At 38.2% G+C, this 13,709-nt stretch overlaps 1 protein-coding gene across 6 annotated transcripts in view; it reads left to right on the top strand.

The window, feature by feature from the left end:
* Positions 1 to 13,709, top strand: part of CCNY (cyclin Y) — a 118,131-nt gene that overhangs the window by 65,943 nt on the left and 38,479 nt on the right. The window contains exons 2-4 of one of the 6 annotated variants that reach the window (XM_033056339.1): positions 5,672 to 5,746; positions 10,211 to 10,219; positions 11,374 to 11,408. In XM_033056339.1, the coding sequence (XP_032912230.1) occupies positions 5,672 to 5,746; positions 10,211 to 10,219; positions 11,374 to 11,408 (119 nt within the window). Of the gene's footprint in view, positions 1 to 5,670; positions 5,751 to 10,148; positions 10,220 to 11,373; positions 11,409 to 13,709 lie in introns of those variants that run through there. The other 5 variants (XM_033056330.1, XM_033056365.1, XM_033056358.1 and 2 more) reach the window with 5 other exon arrangements.

Below are 13,709 nucleotides of genomic sequence, written 5' to 3'. Positions count from 1 at the left end.
GCACATGGAAAGCCCTGCCTTTGACATCTCCTTGTGATGAACAGCATCCCCCTAGCTCAGGTCATCTGTGCTTCCCTTTTCCTTTGCTCTGGGTGATTGTTTTCTCTTCCGTTTTGACACGCTTCCTGGAAGTGTGGAGGGCTTGGACATTACTCATGGCTTGCATTCTTGTAATTGCTCAATAAGAACCTTTGTGGTGTTTTTGTTGTTTTCCACCCACTACAGGCAGTCACACTGTAGTGTCAGGCTGTGGATGGAGAAAAGGATGACAAAGAAATAATTTGTGTACTGTCTGGTCTGCTCAGTTTCCTCTGCTGCATACCCTGGACAGGTCTGTTCTTACCTCAAGTCCCTTTCATTAAATTAAAAAAATAATCTTATAGGATGAAGAAACATGGATTAATTTAATTTTGAAGCATATGATAAGTCATTAATATGGGACACTGTCTCTTTCCTAAGTAATAATGGTGGCTGTGCAGTGGCAGTGATAGCTTGTGGTCCCAAAGGGAAGGAAGGAGAGAATTTCACCAGGTTATTTCAGAATTGAGTAAGACTAAAACCAGTGGTTTACTCAGTTTAGACTTTATTTTGTTATCAAATCAGCAGCAGAGCTTTGGTGGTGCAAACTTACCTGACTTTCATTGTTCAAAAGGAAGGAAATAGCATCTTATTTTTCTAACAGAATAAACACATTTTCAGTCTGCTCCCTGCTGCAACCCACGTGCACTGTTAGAAAAGCAGCAACTGTGTTGGTTTTTCCTGTTTGTGTCACACAGAGGCTTTGATGAGTATTGCTCAGAAGTTAGTTGCTGCAGCACCCATCCTTTATTCTGTCATGCTCTCTCCTATCACAGCAAGACTCATGAGTTGAAGAAGCAATTGGTTTTTTTGTTAAAGTTTTACCACAAAAAGTTTAGTCTCATCCTTTACTGTTTTTATCTTGCATAATGTTGTCTAACCACAAGTTTGAAAATGTACCTCTTTCTGAAGAATTGCGGCAGAGCTTGTTGCAGTTTTAGAAAGTTTACAGATGTGCCACTGAGATTTGCTGAGCTTTTGTGCTTAATAATTTAAATATTCCTATTTCTGAAGATTTTATAGACCTTGGGCTTGAGGCCCATGGGATTATCTGATCTGACCTGCATATGAATCATAAGCAAGTAACTTGCATAAGTTATTCTTAAATTGAGCCCAAATAGTCATGCTGGACTAAAGCCCAAAGATGTTTGGCTGAAGCAATTTTCTCGAAAAGGAAAACATCAAGATAAGTTGAGTGCATGTTCCTTGGGTGTGGAGCTTCACTGCCTAATTGTCCTCCCTCTTTTGGCATCCAAGGTCATAATTAAGATCTTTGTGCTTTCATTTTCCACTGTTTTTGATATATTGTGTGGTAGATTAGAGAGAGCGTTCAATTTACAAGTTGTATGTAAAAAACAGAGACCTCCTAGTTTTCCTTTTTCTTCAGCTACAGTATCAAGACTCTCAATTGAAGGCATTTTCAGCAGTCTGTCACTCTTGTAGCTCACCTCTACACTCATCTAAACTTTATTCTTACTCTTTGCTCTTTAAAAAGTGCAAACTGAGGCTGTGTTCAGTTTTTTTGGTCTCAGTAATGCTTTTTAAGATCTTGTTTTGAGATTTAAAATCTTGCCTGGGCTTTAGCCAAGTCTGGAGCCAAACTGTTTCACAGTTTGCTTCTTTTTATGGCCATATTTGAATGCAGCTGCTGCAGCTTTAGGCATTAAGTTTCTCATAGTGTACACAAGGGTGAATCTTGCTGGGGTCTTCTGTTGGTTGTCTTTAACTTCAGCACGGTTATGTACCAAATTAAGTTATATGCACAATCTACTCTTATTTTTTTCCCTCAGAGAGCAATTTTATTTTGATGTGATGCTTTGAAATGGCTGTTATAATAACTGTTAATTTGGCTGCTGCTAAGCAAATAAGAGAATACAATCTGAAGTATATTTGTATGCATTTGTAACTGTTCTTGTCCAAATCCTCCAAAACTGTGTGAATTCTGTTAGACATGTGATCTCTTATTTGAAGTGTGTGTGTCTGGCTTAGCTTTGGCTAACCAAAACTTAGGTTTCATTTATATATGCAGCTATCAGTCAATCTATATGTATAGGTATGTGCATGTGTACATGTATTTATAGGCACAAACCTTTGGTTCCTCATCTTTAGAAGACAAAAACCCTGAAATTTTCTTGGGGTACTAGACTGTTGAAGTCTTTACAGGATGTGGATTATATTTTGCCTAACTTAACAGTCCTTTAGTAACAAAAAAACCCCAAAACAAATTCAGTCTTTGAACTTTAGAACAAGATTCCCATTTTATTTACCAGAAGAGAAAGCTACAGTGAAAGATTTGGACTATCTACTTTGGACTATCTATGAGACCATGGCTTTTTCTGTTTTGGAGTGCTGGATAACTGTTGGAAGAAATACCCACTGTTATTCTTTCATTTGAGGACTGATGAGTTGCAGAGCAGACTTAGTAATGGAGAACATTTTTGTGCAGGTTTTGAGACTTAAAATTCTGACTCTCATTTTCCTCTCTTTTGAATAAAAGACTGTTGCTTGTGTGAGTTTAGATCTCTTTTTATCTTTGACTGTTTCATAACAAAATGGGTAAACCTTTCCTGTTGTGGCTGATTTTCATGGTACTTTTCAAATACTAGAAAGAACTAGTAATAACACAAAAGCAGTGTGAATATACTATTTTCTTTAGGATGGAGTTAACCTTTTAATGATAATGCCCTTTGGTGATGAGTTACTAACTTTAGATATTTGTATCATTTGATCTCTTTCTTCTGTAATGTGTTTTGTAGTGACAGATCTGTCCGGATTTGTTACCATGTTCAAAAAGACATTTGTTTTAAAATTGTACAATCAATTAAGACATCTGAGAACCACCAGGGACTGAGATCTTACATGTTGTGAATCATCCATTCTAATACTCCAGTGTGCCAACAGTGCTGGTCTGGAGTGATGTGGTGCCACAGGTGTCCTGTGGGATGCTTGGATTTGCCTGACCCTTTTCCTTGGAGGAGCTGGAAGGGACTGGCTTGCAGATGCACACCAGGCAGTGTTTGCTTCTGCCTGCAAGAGCTGTGCTGTTCATCAGAGGGGCATGGGGAGCCAACCCCTCTCAGCAGGCCCCTGTCCCCTTCTGGCCACGCTGTGCTGGGTAAGTCAGGCTTTACCTCTTCCCATACCCATGTTCTCCTTCTCTGAGTTTTGTGCAGGCAGTTTGAGAAGGACAGATGGATGTGTTTGGTCATGGCTGTTGCTGGGGAGGATGTGAGAGAAGGCACAGAGAGAGGAGGATGTGTGCTACCCTATAGGGTTCAGTGGTGGGAAGGAGCCACGGTTGCTCCCTGGCTTGGACTGTTGGCTCTGCCAAGATAATTAAAAATCCCTGGACTGTCGTCTGCAGCTGCTGAGATGGGTTTTGCTGCCCTTAGAATAACAGTTTATCTGAGAACCAGTGCTTCTTGGTAATTCATGCTTTTTTCAGACAGACTTTTAAGTCCTTCTTTGGTTTACTGCTTCTGCAAAATAGCACCTTGTAACGCAGGCATCTTTGGGTAATGTGACTTGATTGTAAGATGTGGCAATTGGTTTTCCTTTCTTTTCAGCTCTGCAAACAAACTGTGAGCCTGTACCAGGTTGTTATTATTTCTCAAACAGATAATTTTCTAGGCTCAAAGGAAAGAAGTGCTTTTCTGGTTTTCTGTTATTTGCAAGCTGGATTCAGTGTTGTGTTCCTAATCCTATTTTATTGACTGAATTTGCACTGCTGTACTTTGAAATATTTGCATTTAAAAAATCTGTAGTGTTTTAAAGGCTTTTTTTTTTTTCCTTTCATTTTCTGGTGATGTATTGTGCTGATAAAAGAGGGAGAGGTTGATAAAAGATAATTTTGCATTTTTAAGTGCTGATTACTATTCACATAAGGAAAATCATCTTGAATTTAGCTTAACAGAAAAACCATCCTGAAATGGAAAGCAATCTATACCAGCATTGTCTATCTCAATGGGTGGTTATTTTTTTCTTCTATATGTCTAAATAAGATGCATAGAGTAACATGAAAACATTCTAGTTCAGTCCTTTGAAGTCAGAACTTCTAGCATAAGATGGCATTCTTAGGATCTTTTCCAAACTTGTCTGTGTTTTTTGGGACAATCGAGATAGTCTTCCCTTGAAATCCCTAGATTTTCTTTCTTTTGTAGCATTGTTGTTAATGATAATACTAATAAGAAGACCATTTGCAACTGAGAAGTTACTCTTCTGAGTTTCTCAGTTCTTTCTTGTAGCAAAAAGATGAAGTTGTGCCCAGGTTTCCAGCAGCATGTCAGGCTGCTCATCTCATGGGCTACAGAATGCAGAGAGGTGAAAAGGAAACCAAGAGAGCATAAAAGGGAAAAATACAAACAAAAAGTACATTATTAAAAAGGTGTGTGGTGAGGAGAAAAATGCAGGGAAGTGAAAGACCTAGTAAATTATTAAATAAAGGGCAAGGAGAGCAGAGTATGGGCATGGATGCTGAAGGAACAGGAGAAACTGTAGGCAGAAGAATTTGTCTCTGGGGCAAAAAGACTTTGTTTTCCTAAGATCTGGAACTTAATTTCCAGTTTTATTGAGCTTTCACAAGGATGTAAAAGGGAAATGAGAGAATTGTAGAAACTGGGATAACCACAGAAGATAAAAGTGTCAGTGCTCCTATGTAGTTTCACATAAATGCCTGCTTAAAATGCGTGAGAATGTGCATTTGGAGATAGAGAGAATGTAAGAGAGCTAAGGTTGAGGAAACCACACTGGGAGAGCAAGGAAATGCTAAAAAATTCTGTACTATTTTAATAGCGTGTTTTCCAGTGGATCCAGACCTGTTAGCTTTAGCAGATTGGTAGTGGAATGGAATTTGGGAACAAATAAATTCAATGGATTTTAACCATGATAAGGAAAATCATTCATATAAGTTTGTATAATGTATGATAGATTTGAATTTGTAACTGGTAAATATCTTTTTGGACTGGTTTGGGTTTTGGGGGATTTTTGGGGGTTTTTTTGTTTTTTTCTTTCCATTTGTGGGGTTTTTTTGTTTTTTAAGGTTGTTACAGCAAAGAGTGTTAAACTGTGAAAGTGCCATGTTTTTCTAATCTTAACCATATAAAACACTCTGGTCTGGATTTTACTTGTTTACATTCAATTGCAAAAACTACTTTTAATCATGTCTAATCTTGGAAACCTGTCTATCTGTAGAGAGTTGTGCATTTGTTTGTAATGCTTAATTCTTCAATAATTACATTTAACAAGCTGTGTTCCTGTGCCAAGCTCTGGCTTTGGGGCATGGTGGGAAGAAAGTGATAGTAAATGGGAAATTCCTGACTTCTTGTGTATCAGCTTCTCAAGCTTCTTTATCTGTTTTAATCCAAAAGCAGCCCTTAGAACTGAAGTTTAATCCCAAAACTCTGTTGCTGCTAATGATTTGCTTGCCAAAAAGAACCACTTGTGCAAAGAAGGATAAAAAAGTGGGCCTCAAGATGGATTCTGTTTTACAGTAGCTGCTTAAGTATGTAAACTTGGTGTTATTAAAAAGAATGAGAAAATCTCTGTCTGCCATTGAATAATCATAAATGGTTTCTGTGCTGTTCTTTTTTTCCAGATTTGAACATGGAATTCAACCCATCAGATCATCCACGGGCCAGTACAATATTTCTCAGTAAATCACAAACAGATGGTAGGTTACTGAATTTATTACAGTAGTTATGTCTAAACCCTTTGTTAGAATGCATGTGGTAGTCCTTTAATATGAATTACCCCCTCTCTCCCAAAAAGAGGCATTTAGAGGCATCATGTTAGAGTTTTAAGGAGTCACAACTTTAGTTGTCTTGTCAGACCAGTAGGACAAATATAGATGAAGCTTAATATTATTATATTTTAAAAATATTTTCTCTAAATCTGAAAGTTTCGTGTAACTGTTTCTTCTTTATTTTTTTTATACTCTGAACATTAGGTTTCTGGAAAATATGTAGAAAGTATTATTTTAGAAAATGCCAGTTTATATTAGCTAAGAAGATGTTCCAGGGTTTCTCTGATACTGTACATGAGTTCAGCACTGGATTTTCTTAACAAAATAACTCCCATCCTACCCAAACATTCCCTCTTCTTCTCCTCTCGTTATGGATTTTATATAATTATGTTTGTCTGGAGTTTAGTTGTTTTTTTTTTAATATGTAGACATAATGATCTCTAAAATTAACATTGGTTAAACAAGCCTCCTGATAGAGTTAGTGGAATAGAAGCCGTTTACTCTGGCTCTTTTGTTCCCTGTTGGACATGTATGACATGTTGATTTAGAAATAAATGAATAATGCATACAAAATACATTCTTTTCTAGCAGGACTTTCAAAGGAGGTCCTGCATTGTAATTCTGACTGTTCAGTATGAGTTCTTTGTCCTCCTTTCTGCTGCCTGTAAATGCTGCTTTTGATTTACATAGTAAATTGCAGTGTCAAACACATCACTTGAAAAATAATGTAGTTTTCACTTACTGTATATTTTTTGCTAGTTTTTGAGCATGAGAACAAAGAGGATATACATTTAGGCCCTAATTGAAGAGTTGATTATGTGAGTACCTCCTTTGACCTTGAGATTGTCCTTCTGAATTCAACCCTGGTTCTGTCAATGCCTCATTATATGGGTTTGGATGCCATTTACCATACTGATTTGGTTTGGTAGTCTGGAAAATGATAATATTTCCATAGTATTAGGAGGACTGATGTCTATTTTATAGTGAATTTGCTGTGTTTTGAAACTGTCTAATCCCATATGGATACTACTTGTTTCTTGTTACAGCTTGTTGAAAGAAAGGACAAAATAGACCCAACTTCAACAACTAAAATTTTGACCAGACCGGATGATTATACTTACTTATTATAAGAGTGGTTAATATAGAGTTAATTTTAAGCATTTTATAAATGCTTAACCATGCTAGAGCTGGTCTATGAAGCTTTGTTCTAGTTTAAGTAACATGAAGAACATATTTTTGAGTAAGAACAATGAATTTAGTGCAACCTTATGGAAGTGTTATCAATGGGAGTGTAAGATCTGTTCAACTGCCCTTTGATACATTGGAAAAAATACAAAGGCTATTTTGTTTGTATAAAAATAAAAAGATTCTGCAAACATTTATCTACTGATGTATTGCCAAGAACCATCATGTTCTTGTGGAATAGCTCCCAGTACTAAGCATTTTGCTTGGCTGTACTTTGGACCCCTTGTTGGACCAAGCGAGCTGTAGGGGTTACCACACTGTTCAAGGATGTTGCCTAACCAAAATGCAATAAAGTGCTTGTTTAGAGGAAAATAGAGGGAATTTTTAGGGTATGTAGGGTTGTAATCTGACAAATCAGGTTGCTGGAATCTAGGGGACCCCCAAGACTTCTTCAGGTGATGTAGAGGAGGAGACCTAAGCTGGCTGTGTTGAAAACACCTAACTTGGGCAAATAACTGTTCCATTACTTGCATAGTATTGGGCTGGTAAACCTTCCTGTTGACTGTAAGTGAGAATATTTCTCTAGATAAGACCTGTGGACCTTTAAAATGCAGATTATACGATACACAGAGTTGACTGGCATCAGGATTCAGGGTTTCATCCAGGATCTGGCTCTGACTATGAGCATACATCTCATGGTTTAACACTGGGAAATGGCCAAGTCCATCATTAGGTGCTAGAGTGACTTGGCAGTGTTACCTTCAAACAGTTGCATGTTCTGCTTTCTAGTAGCCCCATGCTCTTTTAGCCTCACTGGTAGCCTTATACCATTTTCTTGGCTTAGGAGCTGTGCTTGACCTGCTTGTGATCAACATTTGAGCGAAGAGCAGCAAATAAAATGGGACAGGATGTGGCATCTCGGATTATTACAATTGTCTTTGTTCTGTGAAGCCTGGATGCCATGCTAAGCATGTAAATTATCCTGCTTCTCTTAGTTAGTAGTCTGAATGAATCCTTAATTACCTGTGCATTCAATTAATCTGTAGAAAAGTTAGTCACAATAAATATTAATTTGATTCCTAGCTAGAGGATTTTTTCTAAATGTTTCCATCTGTTTTGGGAATTTTCAAGGTGCTGAATTGTTATGTGTGGAATTCTTCCTATTTAGGGAGCTGGTACAGGATATTGCTTATTGTTTTTAACTTCTGTGAGTGCTTTATGCAAGTTCTCCCTTGTTTGCTGAGCATGGCCAGTGAGCTGTGGGTGACTGGAAACCCATGCGCTATTTAGTGTGTGGCTGTGATTAACACAGGGTTTCCAAACAGCACTCGAACAATGTGACTGCCTTTCCTTTATGGTAGCAAGAAGGTAATGTTTGCTCCTCCAGGGTGCTGGTAATGGTGTTTCCTGTCACTGGGTTCCAGCTGTACTCCTCTCTTAACTTAGACTGGGCTTTGCACATTCAATGTAGTGGCTTAATTTTGCAGTGTCAGTGCAACAATGAGCTTCAGACAAAAAAGATTTTCAAATTGTATTTATATAGGCAGATAGAAGTGGAGTAAGCTGCTTTTTGTCTTTAATGTTAGCTGGGACCAGTCTTTTCAATTAAAACAAAAATAGATGAGTTTCCAACCGTGGTTGATAATTCCAGCTGCCAAAATGCAAGAGATGTTCTCATCCTTGTAATCCTCAAGGTTTTTTTTTTTTGATCCTGGTATGATTGACATTAAAATAAGTCTTTAGAAATGTCCCAGTGAAAGTTTTTATTACAGCTCAGTGAAAAATACATGTATGCATACATATACCCACAGGTGCCTCTGTGTGTATTTCGTCACTCCCTTTTAATTTCAGGATTCTTTCCTCCTCTTGCAAAAGCTCAGCAGTAACAGTTGAAAGTGCCTGCAGCAATAGGAATAGGTCATCGACTGTAGAATGAGGAAAACTGAGACAATTTGGCAACACCTCAGGCTCCACTTGAAGAGTTCCATTACAACTTTGAAGTTTTATATTGTTTAAAAAAAGAGTAGGAGTTTAATTGTTTAAACTGACTCCAAATCTGTTTGGTTTCACGTCATCAAAATCCCATGCCTGAAATCCAGAATCCTGGAGTTGCAGTTAGGAGTTTATGCTGAAAAATGCTGGTTAATTCTAACAGTATGGTCTGGCCTGCTGCAGACCATAAGTTGTGTGAGCAGAAAAGCATTTTTAAACTGACTGAAGGCAAGTGATGGAATTACCTCTTTGCCTTGTGCAGTAATTGGCTTTCCCTTGTTTAAAGTGGGGGTTGTGATTACAAAAGAGAATGATTGGGACAGAATGTGTTTCTGCTCTGCCCAGCTCCCCACTGGCATGTGTTCTGCAGAGAGCTGAGCCTTCCTCCATGGCAGAGTGAGCCAGAAGCACAGTAAGAAGCAGCTGCCTTCCTGTAGTGCCTCACCTGAGAGTCCATGCTGACTGAATTTCTGTTATATGGGGAGATAAGGAAAGGAGGTCAGCATGCTGCATTCAAAGATGTGCACAAGAAGTGCTTGAGCAGGCAAAAGGGAGGGGTGTGTGTAAATACATTAACATATTCTTCTGGAGGCTGGAAATAGCAAGTGGGATTGAACTGTGAGCAATGTTCTTGCTTTGGATAGTAGAGGATTGTACCTTCATGAGGAATTGAATAAAGTATACAAATGAAAAAAAACTAAGGGAAATAAAGGTCCATAAAATGGAATTTGGAGTATATGGGCAGGCTGTTTCTGTAGGATTTGAAGAACTTTGAACATGGTATAATTATTTGTGATTAAAACTGTTACATACTTTGTTCAAAATTTCACAGTTAATAGGTGCTAACTTTGAGTTAAACTGTATGCAAACCTAATATAGTACTTATCAGAATGGTTTACTGCCTGTACAGTGTAATATGTGATACTAGACAAATACTTAGGCTGCTCTTAGAAGTATCTACTGTCATTTTGTTGTTCCCTTGTAGATGTCTTATGTGTTTTGCTGATGATAAATGCAGTGTGTGGAACTTAAGTGTAGTGCAGTGTTTTAGCAGAATTTCAAGCAGTGTAATGATATACTAGATCATCAGAATTTTTCAGCCGTTCCTGTTTAATTCTGTTTCTTATGCAATGTCCATAATTGTGGATCTGAGCATATTCTAAGTGACATGGCTAACATCTGTCATGTGTGATTCTCCTTTCTGCTCCCTGGGAGGAAAATTATGTAAGGATTTTTCAAAGTTTTTTCTTATTTTTTTATTTTCATTTTATGTCTGCATTAAACACAATTATTTCACAGTATTCACACATACAGCCTTGTTTATGTGAGATTGCTTGCTTATAATAAATCACAAATAATGGCTTCTCATCCAACAGGGAATGGACAGGCTATCCCACCATTGTGAACTCTCTTATTTTGCTAAGTGCATTGGGTTGCATAGCTTTCAAATCATGATGCACCAAAGTGCATTTAATCACCTACAGCATGAAACCATTATTATTTTAATCCTGCAGTTTGATTTATGTGTTAGTTGCCTCCAGAGTTGTATCCTAAATGCTGTGGTATTTTCAGTGGAACAGAGCTCCGCAGGCTCTCTATGGGGTGAGTTAATTGGGGAAGTGCTGTAAAAAAATGAAATAGAGTATATTTAATCAGCTGTAATAAGCATTTGCCTGACAGTTAAGACTTTATACATCTATCTCCCTTTTTGTTGCTATTTACTTTCTGACTGTTTTGCTAATTGTGGCTTTGACTTTGCAACCATTGCTTGTGGTGACTGGTTCATACTCACCAACAAAATATATATTCATTGTTACATCCAACATGAGTAATAGTTTCAGGCTTGTGCCTGATCATTATAGCAGACAGTGATGTAATCCATACGGTTTCAAGGCTCCTCTGTGGGAGTTAGTGCACAGTAAGCTGTGATGAGAATTTGCTAACTCCATGGTGTAACTGTTTAGGTGCTTTCATACCTGTAAAGTGATGTAGGCCACTTTGCAGCAAGGTACCTTGCATGAAGGCGCTGGTGGCTCAGGAGTACCCACACAGAGAGCTGGGGAAGAATGGCCAAGCCACTGCTACTTTGGACTGCAGCTTACTGCATATTAGCTTGCCTATGTGGACCAGCACCTGGTGAATTACCCTAATGGATGAGAATTTTAACCCATCACCACACTAGTGAGCATAAATGCTTTTATGCATACAGATATATGTTCCTTCTGTGTTTGCTATATAAATATACTTGGTTAGTGCAAAAGCAATTATAATGTTGCACATAGATAGTCTCCTGTTCTTTTTATTATAAATGGTGTATAAGAAGCTTAATCGGGAAAAATAGTCATGTAATATTTCTATCATATTTTGTGTTTTTGCAGTGAGAGAAAAACGCAAGAGTCTCTATATAAACCACGTAAGTGAAAATGCCTCGCTATGCAGCTTTCTCCTTGTTGTCTATTTTATACAGTAAATGAGAGTTATCACACATGATTTCCACATTGCTGAGAGGGTGCTGATGCTTCACATGTCTGTTCTGCATCAGGATCCTGAAGTATAGGCCTTGACTATTGAGTTAGTGGAACGAATCTCTTGGTTTGAAGACAATGTTATGCTCACAACCAGTGTATGTAGGTAACTGGTGTCTGGGAAAATGAGCTGCACACACTGGTATGACTTTTAAAATTACTACAGAAACTCTCAAAACTTTAGATTACATTTGTATGCAAGTTTGCATTGGCAGGGAGCTACAGTATTGGATATTTACACAGTTGTTCTGAAGTGTTGATGCAAGGTAAATGTGGATTGACATGTGCTACGTGCTGGGTACAAAGACGGGGTTTGGTATGCTTATGTACCCTGGGCATTTTTCAATTCAGTTTTCTTCTGTTTGAATCAAATTCTCAGTGAAGCTGAGAGCAAATACCCTGTAGCCTGCTTTGGGTACAGGACCAGGCTCTTCACCTCAGTTAGCATTGTTTGCACTGCTGAAGCACTTGGAACCAGTGTGATTCCAAGTATGTGAAGCCTTGTGCTGAAATATGTGGAGTCATGGCTCAGTAAAATTGAGAAGGGAAAGAACTAATTGTCTACCAAATGCTATTTGCCTTTAAGATGAATGGGGAGAAGCTCTCAAGTTTTTCTCTATCTGGAAATATAAGCTGTCATTGCATTTTTATGACACTACAGCTGCTGAAACAGATGTGGTTTATACCCACGTCATCTCTTTGTGCTGAGGTGAACAGTTGCCTAGCTCCAGATAAACTGGATTGGGGGACAAATGCAGGTGGATTCAACTGAATGCCTAAGTGGAGCTCCTAACTGTGTTTCACTCCAGGGCTCACACCTGCAGGAAGGGAGGGACCCACAAGGACAGGAATGAACTCATGTGTGGGGTGAGAGAGCAGGACTGCTTCATTTTTTGATAGAACTGGTTGGTGTTGAGTATTTCTAAAACTACTGCATAGTTTCCAAAGCAAGCTGAGATTTTCAGTTTTCCAGGAGTAAAGATTCTGAGAACTCATTACATACTGTGAGGCTTACTAAAGCCTTGAAGTTACCCTCACTAGGTTGGCAGATGTTCTTGGTCCTCATTTTCTATTGCTGTGTAAAACATTTCTATTGCTTAGAGTGCATGTGAGGGTAGTTTGCAGAGCAGTTGTCTTGTTATAAAATTACTTGGAAAGCCAGTGTACTGGGTTCCTGTAAACTTAATAATGTGTACTCAGTACTGACCGTTTCATATGTAAAAATTGTGTTGTGGATTCTGATTCTCCAGCAGATTAACAAAGATGACTATTACAGATGCTGCTGGAAGCACACTACTGCAAACCCTGGTATAAAGTGTTTATAGGTTAGGCTGGGCATATTGCAGAAAAGGGAAGGGTGGTTGTATCACTGAGGAGTTGTGTTGTTGGGAGCTCAGTGTAGCAGCATATGCAGTTGATGTGCCAAGTGCTGTACCTGTTCTTAATTTGTTTTGTTTTTTTCCACCCAAGTGCCATTCAAAGTATTGGCTGAGGCTGCTTACAAAGTACTTCTCAATTACAAAACTAAAAATAACCTTTATGAAACTGAAGTCCTTACCATGCCTGTGTTTTACAGGTCAGTTAAGTTTTTTAGGCAATAATCATAGATAAACTGTGTTTTCAAACTTGTCCTGTGATATTTAAGTTGTTCCTTCAGCACACCTGTGAGTATTCTTTCAGCACCTCCTAAATCTTCAGTGTGCTAAACCTGATATACAAACTGGTGATCCTTTTTGAAGGGGTAGCTGTGGCTTGTAACTGGAAACTGTGTTTAGGTTTTCAGGCTATAGGGAACCATCCTGGTTTTCCTAGACCACCTTGTTGGAAGAAATTAGTGAGATTTAACAGTTGTATGTGACAAATGATGGGTTTTGTTCATATGGTACAATGGTTTATGATACAACCTATTCACTGGTCAGTTCTTTTCCGCTGTTTCTCGGTGTGTGCTAACAGGAGCTATTGCTACTCATCTGTTTCCCTGTTGATGTGAAGTGCTGGGTCTCCACATCTACTCTGGAGGAAACATTCCAGAGGACATAAATTCTGTTGTGTTATTTCGTCTTTTTTAAAAATAATTCCTCATCATAATGCAGCACTTTTTCTTTTGTGTTTTTTTCATTATGTAATCTTTTTTGTTGTTGTTTTTTTTTCAGTGCTTATTCTCCTTTTGTGTTGAGATGAGCAACAAA

The sequence above is a fragment of the Catharus ustulatus genome, chromosome 1, assembly GCF_009819885.2.
Source record: "Catharus ustulatus isolate bCatUst1 chromosome 1, bCatUst1.pri.v2, whole genome shotgun sequence".
Lineage (NCBI taxonomy): Eukaryota > Metazoa > Chordata > Aves > Passeriformes > Turdidae > Catharus > Catharus ustulatus.
This window is presented reverse-complemented; position numbering and strand designations above follow the sequence as displayed.